This window comes from Castanea sativa, chromosome 9 (genome assembly GCF_040712315.1).
Source record: "Castanea sativa cultivar Marrone di Chiusa Pesio chromosome 9, ASM4071231v1".
Lineage (NCBI taxonomy): Eukaryota > Viridiplantae > Streptophyta > Magnoliopsida > Fagales > Fagaceae > Castanea > Castanea sativa.
This window is the reverse complement of record NC_134021.1, coordinates 31,748,752-31,769,224: the sequence shown is the minus strand read 5'-3', so window position 1 is coordinate 31,769,224 and position 20,473 is coordinate 31,748,752. Positions and strand designations below refer to the sequence as shown.

The 20,473-nt window shown below is 37.2% G+C and overlaps 1 protein-coding gene across 1 annotated transcript; it reads right to left on the bottom strand.

Annotated features, from left to right (window-relative positions):
• Nucleotides 1-497: 497 nt before the first annotated feature.
• On the bottom strand, nt 498-4,080 carry LOC142609045 (uncharacterized). Its single transcript, XM_075780687.1, has 4 exons — nt 3,779-4,080; nt 2,010-2,748; nt 1,467-1,650; nt 498-1,384 (listed from the first exon to the last, which is right to left on the bottom strand). Exons 1-4 carry the CDS (start codon nt 4,078-4,080, stop codon nt 498-500), a joined length of 2,112 nt encoding a protein of 703 aa, XP_075636802.1.
• Nucleotides 4,081-20,473: the final 16,393 nt, after the last annotated feature.

Below are 20,473 nucleotides of genomic sequence, written 5' to 3'. Positions count from 1 at the left end.
TGGTACCGTGCTAGCATTTGCTCAGCTGTCTCCCTAACTTCGTCTATTAGGTCAAGCTGTAGACGCATGGCCTCGTTGTTCTTCCTCTCATCATGATTGCCCACCCTGTAGCTTGTGAGTTCGACCTCAGTTGGGATAACTACCTCGCTTTCGTATGCTAGTCAAAATAGCATTTCACCTGTAGGAGTTCTGGCTGTCATTCAGTACGCCCATAACATGCTGGCAGCTCTTCTGGCCATATGCCCTTTGCCCCCTCGAGCCGAGTCTTAATGATTTTAAGCAAGGATCGGTTCATAACATCAACTTGCTCATTGGCCTGAGGGTGGGCAAGTGAGGAGTAGTGGTTGATCCCCAATTGTGAGCAAAAGTCCCTAAACAAGTCATTGTTGAACTGCTTCCCGTTATCTAAGACTAAGACTCTAAGGATTCCGTATCTGCAGACGATGTTCCTCCCGACGAAGCTTCGTACGTTCTTCTCTGTAATGGTGGCCAAGGCTTTAGCTTCTACCCATTTGGTGAAGTAGTCTATGCCAACTATCAGGAACTTTAGCTACCTTATCTCTATTGAGAATAAGCCCATGATATCTAATCCCCATTGAGCAAAAGGCCATGGGGCTGTTATTAGGATGAGCTCTTCTACTAGCTGCCAGATGACATTCTGAACCTTTGATATTTGTCATAGGCTCTAACATATGCCTGGGCAACTTCTGCATAATAGGCCAGTAGTATCCAGCTCGAATTAGTTTGTGTACCAACGATCGCGGCCTTGAGTGGTTCCCGCAGATCCTTTCATAAACTTCTCTCATGACATAGTCCGCTTCTTCAGGGCTTAAGCACCTTACATACAGGTGGGAGAAGCTTCTCTTGTACAAGACGTCCTTTATTAGAATGAATCGTGCTGCTTGGACCCTCAACTTCCTTGTGGCTTCCTTATTTTCTAGTAATGTGCCATCTTTCAAATAGGAGACTAACAGTGTGGTCCAGTTGCTTCCTGTATCTACCTCATGCACATTGATGGCATCTATTAATGGTGAAAACTGAACAAAGGAAAGTAACTTGTCGGGGGTGATCATGTGCTCTGCTGACACGTCCTTAGCCAAACGATTGGCTTGCTCGTTCTCTCCTTTTAGGATTTGAAAAATCTTGGCATGTAAGTCGTCCACCCTTTTCTTTACTTGCTTTAGGTACTTCTTCATCTTCTCACCTTTATATTCGTAATCACCATTCACTTGGTTTGTGACAACTTGGGAGTTGCAATGAATAACCACACTCGTCGCCCCTGCTGCTTTAGCAAGATCTAATCCTGCCACTAGAGCTTCATACTCCGCTTCATTGTTGGTCGTCGAGAAGTCTAAATGAACCATGCATTCAATCTCGTCCCCTTCTAGAGAATGAAGTACAATACTCGTTACACCAGCTTGTTTGTTGGACGACCCGTCCATGTGTATACTCTTCTGCCCCCTGACCTTCCATGTTAGTGAACTCCACAATGAAGTCAGCGACCACCTTCCCCTTAATGGAAGTACGCGAGCAGTACTGTATGTCGAATTTGCTCAACTCTATTGCCCATAGTGCCATTCGTCCAGCGGCTTCGGGATTGCTCATTACTTGCTGCAGGGGCTTGTCAGTAAAGACGATCACCGTGTGGACCTAGAAGTATGGTTTAAGCTTACAAGCCATTGTAACCAAAGCGAAGTTGAGCTGCTCCATTGGTAGGTACCTTTCCTCCGCACCGTGGAGTGCCCGGCTGGTGTAGTACACGAGCTTCCGCAGCTTGTCTTCTTCTCTGACCAAGGCTGCACTAACAGCAGCTGTGGATACTGCCAGGTAAAGGAATAGTTTTTCCCCTGGTTTGGAGGGACTTAGCAACGATGGGGAAAGAGGTAGGCTTTCAGATCCTCGAATGCTTGCTGGCACTCAGCCATCCATTCAAACGATTTCTTCAGCATGCGGAAGAAAGGTAGGCACTAATCCATTTCCCTTGATCCGAACCTACTTAGTGCAGCTACCTTGCCATTGAGGCTTTGTACTTCTTTCACATTCCTTGGTGGTGCCATCTCCATTATGACCAGGATATTGTCTGGGTTAACTTTGATATCACTCTGAGATACCATGAATCCTAGGAACTTTCCAGTCGTCACCCCGAACGCACACTTGCTTGGATTGAGTTTCATGTTGTAAGAGCATAGGGTGTCGAAGGTTTCCTTGACATTTTCCAAATGGTCATCCTTCCTTCGGCTTTTCACAAGCATGTCGTCAACGTAGACTTGGACATTTCTTTCGATTTGATGGGCAAACATCTTATTCATGAGCCTTTGATACATAGCGCCCAAATTCTTGAGGCCGAACGGCATTACTTGGTAGCAGAAAAGGCCTTGGCTGGTGACGAATGAAGTCTTCTCCTGATTAGCTTCATCCAGTTTTATTTGGTTATAGCTAGAAAAAGCATCCATGAAACTCAGCAACTGGTGTCGTGCTGTAAAGTCTACTAAGACGTCAACCCGCAGGAAAAGGCAGCTATCTTTGGGGCACGCCTTGCTCAGGTCCGTAAAATCTACACACATCCTCCACTTCCCGTTGGCTTTCTCGACTATCACCACGTTGGCCAACCAGTTGGGATAGTAAACTTCTCTAATGAAGTCTGCATCTTGCAACTTGCGGACTTCCTCCGCTATGGCTCGATCTCGTTCATGGGTGAATACTCGCTTCTTCTGACGGATAAGGTGAAAGGTTGGTGATACATTCAACCTGTGCATCATGATTGAAGGGTCTATTCTGGGCATGTCTTCACGACTCTAGGCAAAGACGTCTTGGTTCTCTCTTAGGAATGACATGAGTGCTTGGCAAACTAACAGACCAACGAAAGTACCAATCCTGGTCGTTCACTCAGGCTTAGAGCTATGAAGGGGTATCTCCTCCAATTCTTCAATGGGCTCTGCCACCGTTCGCTGCTCTTCTATGTTCATTTTTTGTAGGTGATTATCCATTTCCAACGTTACTATGTAGCACTCGCGCGTAGCTACTTGGCCTCCACGTAATTCTCCCACTTTGTAGTTGGTGAGGAATTTGATCATCAGGTGGTAGGTCAAAGTTACGACCTTCCATGAGTTGAGGGTAGGTCACCCTAAGATGGCGTTGTAAGCGGACGAGTAGTCGATAACAAGGAATGTGACATCTTTAGTGATCTGCTGGGGGTAATCACCAATCGTTACGAGAAAATGTGATTGCGCCGAGGGGGTATACTTTAGTCCCCCTGAATCCAATGAGCGGGGCATTGGTCGAAACCAACCGTTCTTTGTCAATCCTCATTTGCTGGAACACCACGTAGTAAAGGATATCGGCGGAGCTTCCATTGTCAACCAGGACCTAGTGTGTGATGTAATCTCCTACCCGTATGCTAACGATGAGCGCATCGTCAAGCGGATGGTGGAGACATAAGGCATCTTCCTCTAAGATTTCAATGATGGGGCTGTCGATCTGCGCTATCTTTGGTACGAAGCCTATCAACTGGACGTTCTAAACCATCTTGAGGTAAGTCTTACAGGCCTTTTTGGATGAGCCAGAGGCTACAGTGCCTCTCACAATCATTCTTATGTCTCCTATCGATGGCCTAGGACGTTCGTTCTCTCATCGGGTGACTTGCTCTTGTGGTGTGTCCACTCTTTCCTTGCTGACAAATCTCTACAACTTTCCTTGTCTAATAAGAGCTTCTATTTATTGCTGCAAATCGTAGCAGTCAGATGTGTCATGACCGTGATATCAGTGAAAGCAACAATACTTGTCTCTAGATCTCTTATTGGGGTCTCCCTTCAGCTTACCGGGGAATGTCAGGGATCCTTCGTCCTTGATCTGCATCAGGACTTGGTCGATCAGGGCGGTCAACGGGGTGAAGCTTATGAACCTCCCAGCGGGGGGTTTAAAGCGCTTATCCTCCTGTCGGTCTCCTGTCCTTGTTGTCTTTCGCCCCTTGTCTTGCCTCACTTCCTCCTGTCTTTCCCTCTTCTTAGGCTTCACTTCTCGGGCCAGCAGCGCGTCCTCCGCGTTCATGTACTTAGGTGCCCTGTAGATTACATCTGACATAGTCTTTGGGTCATTTTTGTATAAAGAAAATAGAAACTTACCCTTCCAGAACCCATTCGTGAATGTGGTCATGAGTATCTTGTCGTCAACTTCATCAATCGAGAGGGCCTCTTTGTTGAAGCGGGTAATGTAAGACCCAGCGTTTCATCCTCTCATTACTTGATGTTCATTAGGTAAACAGTTGATTTTTTATACCTGTGTCCCCCGATAAAGTACGAGGCAAACTGGGCGTTCAACTCCTTGAAGGTACTAATGGAGTTGGGTGTCAACCTGCTAAACCAAACTCTTGCGGGTTCCTTCAGCGTAGTGGAGAAGGCCCTGCACATGATCTCGTCTGCTACCCCCTACAAGTGCATTAAGGTCTTGAAAATCTCTAGGTGATCTATGGGATCCTTAGATCCGTCGTAAGTCTTTACTTATGGCTTGCAGAATTTTGGCGGAAGGGGGAACGAGGTAATGGACGCAGTAAAGGGTGAGTCCGTCCGATGGATCAACTCATCAAGGTTGTTTGATATATGTCCTCTAAAGGTGTTCATCATGAAGTCCATCTGTTCCTTCATCATCTGCATCTCCACTACCAAGTGCAGTGGTGGAGCCGTATCTATGGCGGATGGATGACTTGTATCCTGTCTTTCTTGCTTGGGTAGGGCATTTTTGCCTTTCGGCCCCTCTTGGTTCCTCCTCTCAGCGCTGGTTCCTTTCTGATCCTCCTCCTAAGTGTTAAGTCTTCTGTTCTTTTGGCGCAGTTGCTCTTTTAGGTCATGATTTTGCTTGATGAGGTATTCTACAGCGGCTGCGAAAGTCTGAACCTGTCTCTCGAAGGCGGTGGTACGAGGTTTGTCCCCTTGATTATTGATGGTGGTTGCTATTGAGCGAGTAAGTACCATGCAACTTTTTTTCCGGGAAGTGGTAATATGGCTTACTTCCTCTTCCCCATAGACGACGCCAATTGAAGATGTTGAAAATCGTCAGTAAGCTATATAGTCCTCACATGCCCTAGACAAGCCCTGCACAACACAAAGAGAAGAAGAAGACCTTATGAAGAGTACCGGTGTGGTATTGGCCAAATACCCTCCAAAGGTCAAGTCAAAGAATTTCCACAACTCTAGAGTGCTAGAGCTGGGATGAATTATGTGTACCTTAGTTTGTGAGAGCTTTGAGGTTTTTATAATAGTATAGAGTTGACATTCATTCCTTGGTAGAGATGGTCTTTCCTTGTAGGGAAGATTCTTATTAATGCGCGTATCTTATGAGATCCTTTCCTTCTAGTGATCCTCTTGATTAGTGTTATTCGTGAGGCACAAGATGTTTCCATATATACTCATTCGTGGAGTCCAAGCAAAGCCATGTTGGATCCGTTAAGGGCTTCTTTCCCCATCAGCTTACTCTCGTCCACTTCCCCTCTTATCTGGATGTTCTAGTCGTCAAGCCTACATGCCATCTGCTAGGAGTCCTCGGGCCAAGATTAGAGCCGTTAGCTTTGAGTGTGCAGATGTTGCCTTCTTCATTAACTGTAAAGTATGGCCGACAAGTTCATTGAGCCCAACGGTTTTATTTATCATGAAAGAGTTTGATACCTTTTCAAAATTACCCTTATCAATAAGGATTTTGTACTTATTTATTAAAATGCCCCATTATGAATTCTATTTTCTAATGTCTTATCAAATTTTAATTAAACAAAAAAATTCTTTGTAGTGTAGAAAATATGTTCAAGGGCTCTTCTTCTTTTTTTTAAATAAATAAATAAATAACATTTTCAAGTTTTGATTGCAAGTAGTACTTCAGTTCTAAGTATAAAATGCTTGTCCCAATTTTATGGAATTTGAATTTGAATTTATTTTTAAATTGTAACAATAAGTAGTTATATTTTAGGTATAACATATGTGTCGTAATATCATGGAATTTAAATTTAAAATTTGAAATTTATCTTTATAACCTTAATTTATATATTATTAATCTTTGTCAGTTAGACAATGGAGTTATTTTCGAAAGTATAGAAAAGTGGACACTAAGAAGTTCTACTTCAGTTAAATATATAGATGAGTTATATGACTAAAACTCATTATGTTATGTGTAAACACTTGGCACAACTATAGTTATAAACCTGACTTTTATTATATATTATATGATATGAATTGACCAAATTTTAATATTATGTTAATTTATTTCTAAATAAAAGTTAAAGAACAAATGATATATTGTTACGTGCCTAGAAAAACAAAAACAAAAAAGCATGTATGAAACTCATAATATATACCTAATAATAATTAATGTTTTTCACATAATAGTTTTCAATAATATATACCTAAAAATCATGTAAAAACATAATAGTTTTCACAATTGTTGATTGGTGGTGTCAGTCATGGACCTAATTGAAAGTGCTCTTGCTTTAGTCATGACAAACTATATTAGCAATTTAGAAAATTATTGTAAAAAGAAAAAAAGAAGATGTATTCATAGTATTATTTCAATGAGAAATGGTGCTAGTTGTGGACCTAATTGAAAGTGTTGTTGATTTAGGGGCTATTTGTTAGGGAACCTCAGCTGACCACCCTTATTGGATTGTGTTCATCATTGGCTACTTCATCGGCATTAAATTCCGTGGCCAAGGATGTCTAAGGGGTTGTATACCCCATGGGCATCAATCCAAGGATGCATATCATTTCTTGATGTAAACACCTCATTTTGTACCCCTTACAACTCAATCCCCTACTCCCCAATGACAACATCACTTGGAGGCCCAAGGTTGATTTTGGGTCCAATCTTGTAAAACTTTGACTTGCAGGATGATTTTGGTAAAGAAAATGTGTAGCGAAAACCCTAAGCATGCTAACGTATCCATGTATATGCGTACACCTGCTTAAAGTAATCGTACGCATACATGGATGATGTGCACGCATCTAGGGTTTTTGAATACCTTTAAAGAAATGTTTTGGATATGAACTCATGTAGAGTGAATTGCGAATCGTCTGGGAGCCACCTTGTACCCCTCCTTGGTTGGGACCTATTTGGTCTTGACCTTCGAGTTTTAAGCTTACTAACCTTCTTGATTTTGTTCTTAATTAGATTGATTATAGAGAATGGTTAAATCAAAACTCTAAACAGTTCTAATGTTTGACATAAAGGTCTAACTTTGTCTCTTTCATTTTTTTTTTATTTGTTCGTTTTTAGGTTTTGATTGCTTCACTACCTCTGTCTTTAGTTTAGGTTATTAAGTGTATGAGTTTTAAGCATGATAGGTTGCTAGATTTCCTACTTTGATTCATGGGTTTTGTGTTTCTAGGTTTGCATTTCTGGGCGTGTATACACGCGCATGCTTTGTGCATGCATATGCATATTCGTGGTATGCATACGCATACACATGGGACGGGTAAGAACTCTCTATGTATGCGCACGCATACTAGTGATCAGAAACTTAGATTCAAGTTTCTTTGAGTTCTACAAGCTTTCTTTCACATGTTTAGTGTCTATTTAGTTTAGTTTCACATGTTTAAGTCTTAAAGTCAACAGGATAACATGGTTTGCTTTGTTCAATTATTAGATGAGTGATAAGGGCTTATGCTTTGTTGAATAACATGAACATGCTTTGATGCATAGATACTATGATACAGTGAGGTAAGTTATGTTGGAAAATTTGGTTTTGCATCTCATACAAAACACACAGCGGAAGCAACAATCACGGATCTACTTCATTCATGAGAGATAACATGTAACCTTGAATTCTAAAACAAAAAATATAAAGTGTACCTTGATGCAATGAAATTCAAAAACAAGACTTGAGAATACCTTTAATCTTCATCTCAATTCCACGTGATGCCCAAGAAGTGTGGTCTCTCAATCAGTCTTTATGTACGTTGATTCTCAAAGAAAAATCCTTCTTCTTCTCCTTGTAGAGAAAAACTATTTTCTTTCTTTTCATCATACGTACATTCTAACTACCTTGGTAATTACTTTATTTAATAACTCTTATTAAATAAAATTTGATTATTTAATTGGGTTAGCCTTGTGGGCCTACCCAATTGGGCTTTAGTTTGTGGCTTGAGATGGGACCAAAAGGAACAAATAAGACTCTAGCTCCAATGGGCCTTGGGTTTTTTTGTTAACTCTTAACAAGTCCAAAGTTACCATTAATTATATTTAATACCACTATATAAATATAATTGCACTCTAGCCCTTATTAATAAATTATATCCCAAGACTCTAATAATATCATTTGACCCCTCCATGAAACATCCATAATGAACAAAGTTATAATAAACTGTCAATTTGTAAACAACTATTTTATCCTTGAGTACCCAGTTTAATCTTTTAGTTATTCACATTTATTGAAATCCAATTTCAATAAATATAAGTTTTAGTAACTCCTTACTATAATGGGTGCCCTGAATAACCAATTCTCATTAAACTCATCTCAAGAGGATATTTCGTGTCTCTACTAAAAGAGATTATAGATTTCATCTTAAGAATATGTGTTCCCTCAACACTACATGTGGTTACCCAACATATTGAGGTTTTGACCGTGAATATTAGATCTCACTCCTGATATATCAAAGTAACCTACATTTCATTATTAAATTCACTACCCTCTTAGGATTAAGAGTCTATGAAATTAGAAGTCGTGAAATTAATTATTCAGGTGACAATTGTTGATTGAATAATTAATCTCATAGCGGTCCAGTTCAATATGTCTTAATTGTTAAGACACATTAACACATCAACTAGAAGTCTCTACGTCCATGATCAAGACAAATCATCGTAGTTGATGTGTTATAGTCTTCGTAGATGAAACGTCTAATTTCATCACCGACTACGAACTGTATTTTGAGTTTACCAGGAACTTGTGACTTACATCTTCTATGACTAAATCACATAAATCACATACAATGCATCTCATGGACTATGATAATGTCTCATTAGTTCATTTATAAATATTCTCATATAATTAAACAACTTAATTATTTATGACATGCCAATAAATTGGATTTTAGGGCACAAACCCTAACAAGTTATGCATAATTACATGAACATGCATTTGATTTGGATGTTGAACATGCTTACTTGCTTTGAATGATGGATATATTTATTTGGTGGATATGATGAGTACACCTACTTGATGTGCACGTGTGGATACATGATGCTATTGCCTAATGATTATTTGCATGTACTACTTGCTACCCTTGGACAATATGTTTGAATGTCGTGATAGGTGAATGCTAGGGTTATGGGATGTTATGCTATGTTAGTTGCCTTAGATGCATGTTAGAGTGTGTGTGAGTTTAGAATAACAAATTAGAAGATCCTTTGATGGGACTAGGATTTGGAACACAATGAGTGGAGACCGAACTATGGGTCGGGTGGAGTTGGGTTCTTAACAGCTTTCCATTCGCATGCCTAAACTTTGGACACGTGTTTTGGTAAAGATTAGTACCTCTACAAGGGTGCTATATATAGGGTTCCTAGACCTAATCTAGGTTGCGACTCCACTTACACTCTCCGCTCAATTCATCTTAGGCCGATATGCATTTCCCATGAGAAAACCCATTCATTGTGGACGCTTGTGCCCACGCTTTGGGACTAACCCTTGGTTCATTTATTAGGACTAGGATTTTTCTCCTGTTGGGTATAGTTAGGTCCATTCCCTTAGACCATTCTATTCTTCAACAGATTTGTGGTCCACTGCCCTAGAGTACAATTTGAAGACCATCCCCCAACATTAGTATTATCGAAACTTGAAAGTAAATGTTATATAATAGTGTTGTTTAGCATAAGTTGATATACTTATATCTAGTTTTGAGATTTTCTTTATATATTGTTCCCTTATCTCATCCCCTTCCCCTATATGTGTGTGTGAGTGTGTGTGTGTGTGTGTGTGTGTGTTTCTCAAATGAAAAAAGAACTCAGTATTGTCGAGTCATCCCACATCGGTAAAGTGTGATATTGAGAAGGGGTTTATCACTTGCTCCGCGACACTAACTGCCGCATGCAGTTTTGGTGTTGGCGTGTGAGTGTATTCCCTTATCTCATCCCCCTTCCCCTATATGTGTGTGTGTGTGTGTGTGTGTGTGTTTGTGTGTGTGTTTCTCAAATGAAAAAAGAACTCAGTGTTGTCGAGTCATCCCACATCGGTAAAGTGTGATATTGAGAAGAGGTTTATCACTTGCTCCGCAACACTAATTGCCGCATGCAATTTTAGTGTTGGCGTGTAAGTGTATTCTCTTATCTCACCCCTCTTCCCCTATATGTGTGTGTGTGTGTGTGTGTGTGTGTGTGTGTGTTTCTCAAATGAAAAAAGAACTCAGTGATGTCGAGTCATCTCACATCGGTAAGATGTGATATTGAGAAGGGGTTTATCACTTGCTCCGCGACACTAACTACCGCATGCGGTTTTGGTGTTGACGTGTGAGTGTATTCTCTTATCTCATCCCCTTTCCCCTATATATATATATGTGTGTGTGTGTGTGTGTGTGTTTCTCAACAACAACAAAAAACTTGATTGTTGATATTTATACATTCATTTAAATTAATTAGCTGAAGCGTGAGTAATCCCAATTTTAAGAGGAAAATTGTTCAAGATTCAAGAGTTATCGTTCAATCTTCTGTCTTAAATGTTGAAACTTCAAATTTTGTACCCTAAGAAGGTTGAAAGATGTGAACCTAAGCAAATGAATATTGTTTTCTTATAATATGATCTTGATTTTGATGATCAATATGAGATTATTACAGTATACAATATAAGATATGAGATTTTGAGTGATTGTGTAATTAAGTATATGAAAAATATATTACAAATTTTTTAAATCAAAACCAATTATATAAATGATTTTAATACAATGAAAGAATGTAAGACAACTTTATTTGGTAAAAGTTAATTTATGAAAAACATTTTTTAATCACAATTTTTTTAACGTAAAAATTTAATTTTATTTAGTTTGGCTAGAAAAAATTTCTGACTCCCCCACTAGTGACTAGAGCCCTTTCCATTTCCATTTCCATTTTCATGTCATTTACAAGTATCTTTCAGAGTAGTTAATTTTGAAATATATGTAAAGTTTTGGGTCTCGGACCCTCGGTTAGGCAAGACGACCCACCTTTACAAGTATCTTCCCAAGAAATGCAGGATACCATTTTCGCCTGGCAATCATTGCTTAACATAGATATTTTATAATATTCGTAAACTAATAAGTTCTTAAACCTGTATAATACGATAAAAGGTTAGATTTATCCGTACTGCTTGGCCAACAAGGTCAATAATTGATTATAAACGCCATCGTTTTCTGCGTAGATATGTAGTATAGAATGTATACAACTACAATCCTTTTGAAAAAGATAATGATAATGTATATAAAAGAATGTAATTAGCAGCTAATAAATATTTTAATCAATGGTTGGAACACAGATGGTATGCTTAATGAGAGTATATAGATGTTATTAATTTGAGTCAAAAGCATCTGTAGGCAACTTGATAGACAAGTTTTAGGAGTCAACTGTTAACGTGTGAACATGATGAAATCCAGATTATATACAAGTAGACAAATTGAATATTACAATGTGAAATTTAAATAGGAAAAGCAGAACAGAAAAGGATTTATTAAAAAAAAAAAATGTTATGGAAAAAGCCTGTGAGCCCACCCAGCAAAGTGGGTGGTAGCAGTAGCACTGGCCACTGACCAGGTGCATTCATTAATAATTTCAACCCCGAAAGCATTATGTTTCAACTTTGTTATTATTTATGCAAAAATGTTAGCAACACACTATTTTTCACATCATTTTTCACAAATATTATATATGGCTGACAATGACTAGATGTTACAAAAAAAATAAAAAAACTGTGAATTCGCATGAAAGTGAAAAGCAAACCCGTCACAATCTAGAATAATTATATAGAAAAAAAAAGTGATAAAAGTTAAAATCTTCGAATAACTTTTATCTATATGAAAGTCAATTAAGGCATGCATTCATGACCAATAAAGGGACGACAGCTCCAGGGTTTCAAGATTAGAAAATTACTTATGCAATGATCTCAACCATCAACCTAATGAAATCATATCTATTTCTCTGTAGCTATGAAACATACTTCTCACCTCCCCAATTATTTACCTATTTAAGTATAAAAAAACACTAAAGGCTTTTGACTTTCACGCATTTATTATTTTACATCTTTTTTTATACAGCAATACTTAGTTGTTTCTTAAGTTTCTCTTTTAAAATTTTATCAAGTGAATTTTTTTTCATAAAATTAAAGTATATTTTTTAATTAAGTAATCATATGACTGAATCTTAAAAGGAGAACTTAAAGAACATCATTTAAAGTATTGTACCTAAATTTTGTCATTTTTTATACACACTTTATATCATAAAATATTAATATTTTTAAAATGGGGTCATTCACAAATTAATTATCCATATGTATATGAATCCTCGACGTAAAAAAGTGTGAAAAATATTTTTCAAAAAGTATAATTATGTTGTATAGTATAGAAGTATGGGATGAGACTTAAATAAATCAAAATACGAAACAATATTTGCATTGCAAAATTCGTTACCACCCATAATGCTACTTTAAATATTTTTGTGAGGGACATGTGGATCAAGTAATTGAAGGTTATGATTCTGATAAAAATGAACGGTTGAAATTGTATTATTAGAGTAAAAATAATACCTATAAATTTTCGAGTAAATTAAATTGTTCACATATTTATGTACTCTAAACTTATATAGTTCATACAAAATATAATAGTGTCATTTTCAAAATATTAAATAAAAATTTATAACATTGTGCAAGAGTTGTATTAGGTGTAATTAATTAGTGGATTGCAGATCTTTTTTTTCTTCTTTTTTTTTTTTTTTTTTGGAGAAAAAAACTGTAATTCTTATATTAAGAAATACCAGCTAAATTAGCTTGGATCACATATCTCTTTGTCTTTAACACTTCCTCCAAATGTCATTTTAATTAAATGTTAATATTTACCATTTGATTATAAGCATGTGTGGGTTGATTGCCTGACTTTTTTGTTCTTTCAACACTTGTCTCGATAGCTTATTGATCGATCAAGTCATTAAGCTCGACCAATCAAAGTGTAAATCTCGATCGATTGAGGTTTGGAAAAAAGTTTCTTGTAGAATTTATCAAATAATAGTTTTTGAAGTTTCTCAAAAGACCATGATTTTCTTTCATATGTTGGATTTGTGAAATATAAGAGTAATTCTTATCTGTTATTATGAATTTGTATCTTTAAAGATTCAAAGTTAATCAACCTATTGTTGAAAAAATACATGTTTGTATCTCATACAAAACATACGCAATAGAAAATTAACAGATCAATTTCATTTGTAATTAATAACATGTACTATGTAAATTTCATAATTCAAGAACAAGAAAGTGTACCTTGGTGCGGTGAAATTCAAAACAAAAGATCAGAATTACTTGGAAACACTTTTAATCTTCACTCTAATTCCACTTTACGCCCAAGAAGTGTGGTCTCTCAATCAGTTTCCAAAGGGAGAATATGAGAGCGACTTACACTCACACACACATCATTTCACAATAGTGTCTCATACTAAAAGTCTGTATGTTTCTCCCTTTGTATCTAACTGATTATCTAATTAGGATGACCTTTTGGACCGTTCCAATTGGGCTCTAGTATGTGGCCTGGAGTGAGACCAAAAGGGAACAAATAAGACACTAGCTCTAATGGGCCTTGGGATTTCTATCAACTCTTGATAAGTCCGAAGTTACTGTTAATTATATTTAATACCACTATATAAATATAATTGCATTCCAGGTTTTATTAATAAATTATATCCCAAAACTTTATTGTACATGCAACTCCTTTATAAAATATTCGTAGTAATACAAAATCATGAATGTGGACTGTCACTTTGAAGATTACTACATTTTCATCCTTGAGTTCCCAGTTTAATCATTTATGCTATTCATCATATATTTATGAAATCCAATTTCATAAATATATACTTTAGTAACTAAAGTGGTTAAGTCTAACACTTTCAATAATCAAACCCATTAAACTTATCTCAAGGGAATATTTTATATCTCCAGGGAATATTTTATATCTCTATTAAGAGATTATGAATTCCATTTTAAGAATATCTGTTCCATCAGCACTAAATGTGGATACCCAACATACTGAGATTTTGATCATGACTTTAGATCTCACTCCTTATATATCAAAGCAACTTACATCTCATGATTAGGTCCATTATTCTCTCAGGATTAAAAGTACATGTAAATAGAAGTCGTGAGATTTATTATTCATTTGACAGTCGTTAGGAGAATAATAAATCTCACAATGATCTAGCTCAATATGTCTTAACTCTTAAAACATATCAACACATAAACTAGAAGTCTCCACTTCCACGATCAAGACAAATCATCTTAGTTGATATATTATAGTCTTCGCAAATAAAATACCCAATTTCATCACCGACTACAAACTATAATTCTGAGTTTACAAAAAACTTGTGACCTATATCTTCTGTGACTAAATCACATAAATCACATACTATGCATCTCATGAACTATATGATAATATCCAAATATTTATGTTATCCTAATGTCATACATAGCATAATACAATAGGATTTAAGGGCGCTAATTCTAACACCTATCACTTATGCTTCCAATTAACCTAGCCCTTGTTGAAAATGTGTTGATGCAAACATAAGAAAAATGAAAATACATTACAAAAATGTGGCTATAGCTAACCTATAGCCACGATTTTAAGAAACGTGGCTTAAACTATTGACCAATAGTCGCGTTTTTTAAACACAGCTATAGGCTAAGTCTATAGCTGCATTTCTAAGTGTTTGTAACCACGTTTTTTTGGACAAGGCCTATAGCCGTGTTCAAAAAGCGTGGCTGTAAGTCCAGCCAAATAAAAAAAAATTAAAGAGGACCTATAACCGCATTTTTAAAAACACGGTTATAGGTTAAGTCTATATCCGCGTTCAAAAAGTGTGGTTATATAGCACAAGAGAAGCTAAAATAAAAATAATGAATAATATTTATTTAGAAGAGATTATACGATATTATTTAGACTGAGACACAACACTCACTCTCTTTAAAGAGATTTAAACCCTCGACTGATTATGCTTGTAACTAGTATAGACATTCTCTAACTTGTTTCCCTCAAGATGTAACAGCCCAATAAATGTTATATGGCTAAAACAACTTTTGCACAAGATGTTGAAGCCCAAAACGAATTTTGGTGAAACAATATGAGTGACATTTTCATTAATTCAATAAAGCGTATCAGAGAAATCCTAATTTAAAATATTTTTTTAAGAGAACTTGATGATCTAAGATACCACTTAAGGTTCAAAGTGAGCTCTTACATTTATTTCTAAACTTTTAATAGCATCTGAAGCTCACAATACCAGAATACTAAATGGGGCCAAAAGTCTTTGCAAGTTGCCCTTAACCTTATAGAGTCCCTAGTAGAAAGTCCACATCTTATTTGCTATTGCTTCTGCAATGTGATGCAACTCTTCACATTGGAGAAAGTACTCTAATAGTGAAATCAATTCGTTTACATCTTCACATGAATAAAGCAATTAAAATGGCCCAAGTAATTAAATTTTAGAAGATTAATCTGAAAATTTGAATCAAACCACAAATTAGAAACATAGAAAAAAAATACCATATTAACATGATAAATAATCAAATAAACTACAATTTAACATGATAAATCACTATTTGTACTTTAAAAAGCAAAAATTAGCAAAATGAAAGTTGGCTTACTCATTTAACCTAAACTCGCTTGTATCCTAAAATAATCAAACACATACTAACAAATAAAAGAAACCGATGGCATCTTACTTCATTTAAATCAAGCCGGCATAATCAACCAAACCAATAAATGAAAACAATCTCATATTGTGTTGGCATGAAAAGAAACAATAAATTATCCAAAAAATAAATAAATAAAGGACTTTCACAAAACAGACATAAAAAATTTACCAAGAAGATTTATAAAGTTGTGATTTACAACTATGTATTTGTTGACTTTAATTCCGTGTTAAATTTTATTGTATTTCTGTTCATTCATTTCCCTGTATTTTTTGTGGGATATAATGTAAGGACTGTGTGTGAGAGTTTGGTGAAGAATTTGTGAAGAAGTGGTTTTCACGACTTGACTCGTGATTGCTAACCCGCAAAACAAGTCACATGAAAAGGCACATGCTAGAATTTGAAGAGTCATTGACAGACTGAATTTCTCAAGTGGCTTGTGACTCAAGCCAAGTCGCGAGTAACCCACAAAACTCACTACCTGTTGCTTTTTGGAGTGTGACTTTTCCCATTCTTTATCAACACTATATAAACCCTCATTACCCACAAAATGTAAAAAAGAAAAAAGAAAAAATAGAGAGAGTATTTTTTTGAAGAAACTTTTGAGAGAGAAACCCTAGCCAAACACTTGAGAGTTGGAGATTGTTTTACTCATAATCCTCTACATCATTTTCCTAAAGTTTCCATCGATTCTAACCTCTCCATCTACATATCCTTGAGAGGGTCTTAACCCAAATACTTACCTCACCCACTTAGAGTGTTGAGAGAAGTTTTGGTGCCTTTGGGAAGTATTAGAAGAAGCTATTGAGTAGTAGATGCAATCATGTAGAATTGTGGGATTCGGATAACTAGTGAAGACAAGACTTTGAAAAGTCCGTTGGTAGCAGGAGTTTGGAGGGCTCAAGTACATTTGATAGATTAGGCTTGGAGGGTTTGATATTTGTGTACTCCAACCTATTCACTAGTGGATTGATTTCGGCATAGAAGGGTGCAGAGATGTTTTTCGCCGAGTACTTCAGTTTCCTCTTCAATAACACGTCTCGATATTATCTTGTGTTTGCATCTTTCTTCCCTAATCTTTAAGCTTTATATTTACTGCTTATTGTTCTTGCTTATGACTTAGAGTAATGTTCTGGTTTATTGCGCATGTTTTACTCTTATTCCGCATTTAGATAAATTAGAGTAAAAGCAATTAAGTCCTAATTTAAAATTAGGGGTCCAAAAAAGCATTAGTGTTTTCACACTAATTATTTAGCTTTCAAGATTCTAATTTCACAAAGACATATTGAAGCCTTTGTATGTTTAATCTAAGAGACCCTGAGTTTCAATTAATACATTCAAAAATCCAAACAAGATGATCCATTTTTATATATAAAAAATAGGGAAGAATAGGTATGATAGCAAAATTGCATTGAAAAATGTAAAACTAAGATGATATAATCAAAGGAAAATTGAAAAATTCAGATTCTTTTTTGCTTACGTCGCAACCAGGGGCCTCAAAGAGGCTGTTGGTGCATTGCAAGGATGTGTTTTAAATGGCATCAATAAGCCAATTTCTTCAACTTAAGAGGTTCTTTTTGGAGCTAACCAAGAAAGAGAGCACCACAATGGAGATGAAGATAGTGAGCATCAACGACAATAGTGCATGATACTTTCCCTTTCAGACTGATACCGACTATTCTGATTACTGGGAGAATCACAATTGTTTTTTTCTTTTTCTTTTCAATTAATAATGAAGGTAGAGAAGGGAGTGACGTGAGCGGATTAGGGAAGACAAGAGGCAGGGGAACCTCTAGACTGTAGATAGCCACATAGATTTGGAACTATTTGAATTCAATAAACTGAGAGAGAGAGAGAGAGAGAGAGAGAGAGAGAGAGAGAGAGAGAGAGAGGTGTCAACGCCAGGCCCAAAACGGAGAATTGTGGGCCTTCGTTCGACCACCCACCATGGCAATTATCCTGCACGTGTAGGGCCCATTGAGCCCCCTCTTGATGATGGTGGGGTTCGCACGGAGTTTCGGGTGCTCTCTCTCTCTCTCTCTCTCTCTCTCTCTCTCTCTGGAGGAAGATATTTGTCTACCTTTCGAGGTGTGGCAGGAATCTTGGCCAAATTTTAGGTGATAACCAAAGGTAAGTGAAGTTGCCACCAATCATTGGGTTTTTCTAAGGTGTGATTGTTCAATTGTTTCTTATTGATTTTATTACCAATCATAGGCTAAGAAAAAGGGCATATTTCTTAATTTAATGTGGACGGCAAAAAATCTTAATTCCTGAGTCCAGAAGTTTGGTTACGTATGGGGAAGGTGTTAGGCACCTCACAATGCCTGTCCAATGACAATCCTTTATTTTGATAAAACATTAATTTTTAGAGGTTGGCTGTAAAAAACATGATTTTGGCATTGGTTTTCAGGGTTTCACATGCATGGGGGGGTTTGGAGGTTTGGCTTTTGAATGGGTGTGGTCCCAATCTATGCTTTCCAAAAGGATTTGGGCAAAGTACCAAATTTCCATGGCAAAAATCCGGCAGCATATCACCTTACTTTTAATGCAAAAATTAGGCATCGCTTTGCCTTAGGTGACATGAACTGTGACAATCACACCAGAAGGGGGGAGATGGTATATACATACATACATCATGCACAATGCAAGCACACAAAGCAGCAAAGTAAATGCCTACATTCCTTGAGCATGGCCCAAAATATAAGTGCAAGAAAGTAAACAGGAGTCGTCATACTATAGAGATGAGGACAAATGGTACAGGACATGATATACCTAATACAACCAATTTAAGAGGAAAATGAGGAAGGGAGGAAGGAAGGGGGTTTAAAAGAGTACATAACCAAATGAGAGAGGCTAGACCCCTAAACCTACTGAATATAGCCGCTCAGCTCATATTTACATGCTTGCATCCGCGACTTTTTTGCTTGCGCCTGGGAAACCATGCCATAGCTTAGTTCATCCTCGCTCCATGTGTGTACATGCAAAGGCAAAGACAAGAAACCAACAAACAAGCAATGGAAAGAAAATATGCAAAGAGCATATGAAAGTGACATAAAGCAGATAAGCATGATAGACATGGCAAGCTAAGAAACAAGAAAGCGAGAAGTCAAACAAGCAAGAAAGCAAACAAAAGGTGGTGTCTGCGAGGGAAAAATATAGGTTTGGATTGAATTTCCATAACTTCATTGTGTTGAATCATGGACGACATGCTAGCAAGCAAGACTCATGCATGGACATGTGAGCAAGCATGTAAAGATGCATAGAAAGCCAACTGGTGGCACAAATAAGCATGGTAAGAATAGCATTGCACAGAGCGGAAAAGAGAAGGGTACGCAAGGAGCAACCTGGCATCCGGAGATGCCTCCCAACTGGTTACATCCGAATAAGGCCTCATGGGCATCGGATGTAACCAAACAAGATCAAGCCCGCAGAGGGCGTCAAGCATGGTAAAGCCTAGAATAAGAGAGGCTAGCACAAGTATATAGCATAGAAGTAAGCAAGCATAGACATGCAAATAGGATAATCCAAACCCTTTGATATGGGCCTTGGTGTATGGACGATGAAAAAGACCATGGGGTCTTGATCAAATCCTAACCATTAGGCCAAAACACAAGAAAATGCGATGAAAAGAACAAAAGGGCTACAATAGCACATGGCTTGACAAACAAGGTCTAGGCATAAGCACATAAACATGGCGTGAAGCATGCAAGCACATATATGATGGTACAAAGCATGTAAAGAACATTGATCTAAGCATGTAAACACACCGATCTACACATATAAGCATGGAAATGAGCATGCAAGCATGTGGATATACACCTAATCATGTAGAGGTAAGCATAAAAACATGGAAGAACACAAATCCAAGCATACAAGCATGTGAAGGCATAGACATAGGCATAGGAGCATGCATGTAAACATGTAGATCTAAGCCAGGCATGGCCAAAAATGTGATATCAAGCATGTAAGCATGTAGATCTAAACGAAAATACAAGGAAAAGATAGATCTAAGCATCTAAAGCATGGCATAAAGTATAAAACATGTAAAAGCAAGGTAAAGCAAGAAACATGCTAGATAAACCAATAAATCATTTTATTAAAGCAAGAGAAAACAAGGTAGATGCTAGGGAAAGATTTAAAGAGCTAGGGGTGTGGATAGTAGCTAAAAAGCTACATCCACACCCCTAAAACCCAAATCCAAAATGTAGAACCAAGGAGAAGAAGATTGGGTATAAGAACAATACCTTGTATTTTTGGTGAAAAATGAAGAATCAAGAGGCTTTGATGTGTTTGGAAGAGAGGAGAAAAGCTCAGAAATTGCCCAAGCAGAGAGCAGGCAGTCAGGAAGTCCTCTTTTTCTTTTTCTTTTCTTTTTTTTTTTTTGGTCTGGAGGTGCCTAGGGCCTTTTATAGCCCTCAGCACGCTTTACGAGGTAGCGGCCCTTATAAGGCCGCCACCTGCAAATTGTCTCATATTGGGTTGATCTTGACTTCTTGTTTCTAAAAAAGTATGGAACTTGAAAATCCAATGGTCGGATCAAAAGTTATGGCTCCCCAGAATTTAACGGTGCATCGATCGGTGCGTTAG

What these genes read in the sequence shown, in the direction of transcription:
- LOC142609045 (XM_075780687.1), bottom strand. Translation starts at nt 4,080, where the DNA reads ATGTCAGATGTAATCTACAGGGCACCTAAGTACATGAACGCGGAGGAC. An exon ending in AATAAGAGATCTAGAGACAA is followed by an intron (nt 2,749 to 3,778) that starts GTATTGTTGCTT and finishes CATGATGCACAG; the next exon opens with GTTGAATGTATCACCAACCT. An exon ending in GGAGTTCACTAACATGGAAG is followed by an intron (nt 1,385 to 1,466) that starts GTCAGGGGGCAG and finishes TTCATTCTCTAG; the next exon opens with AAGGGGACGAGATTGAATGC.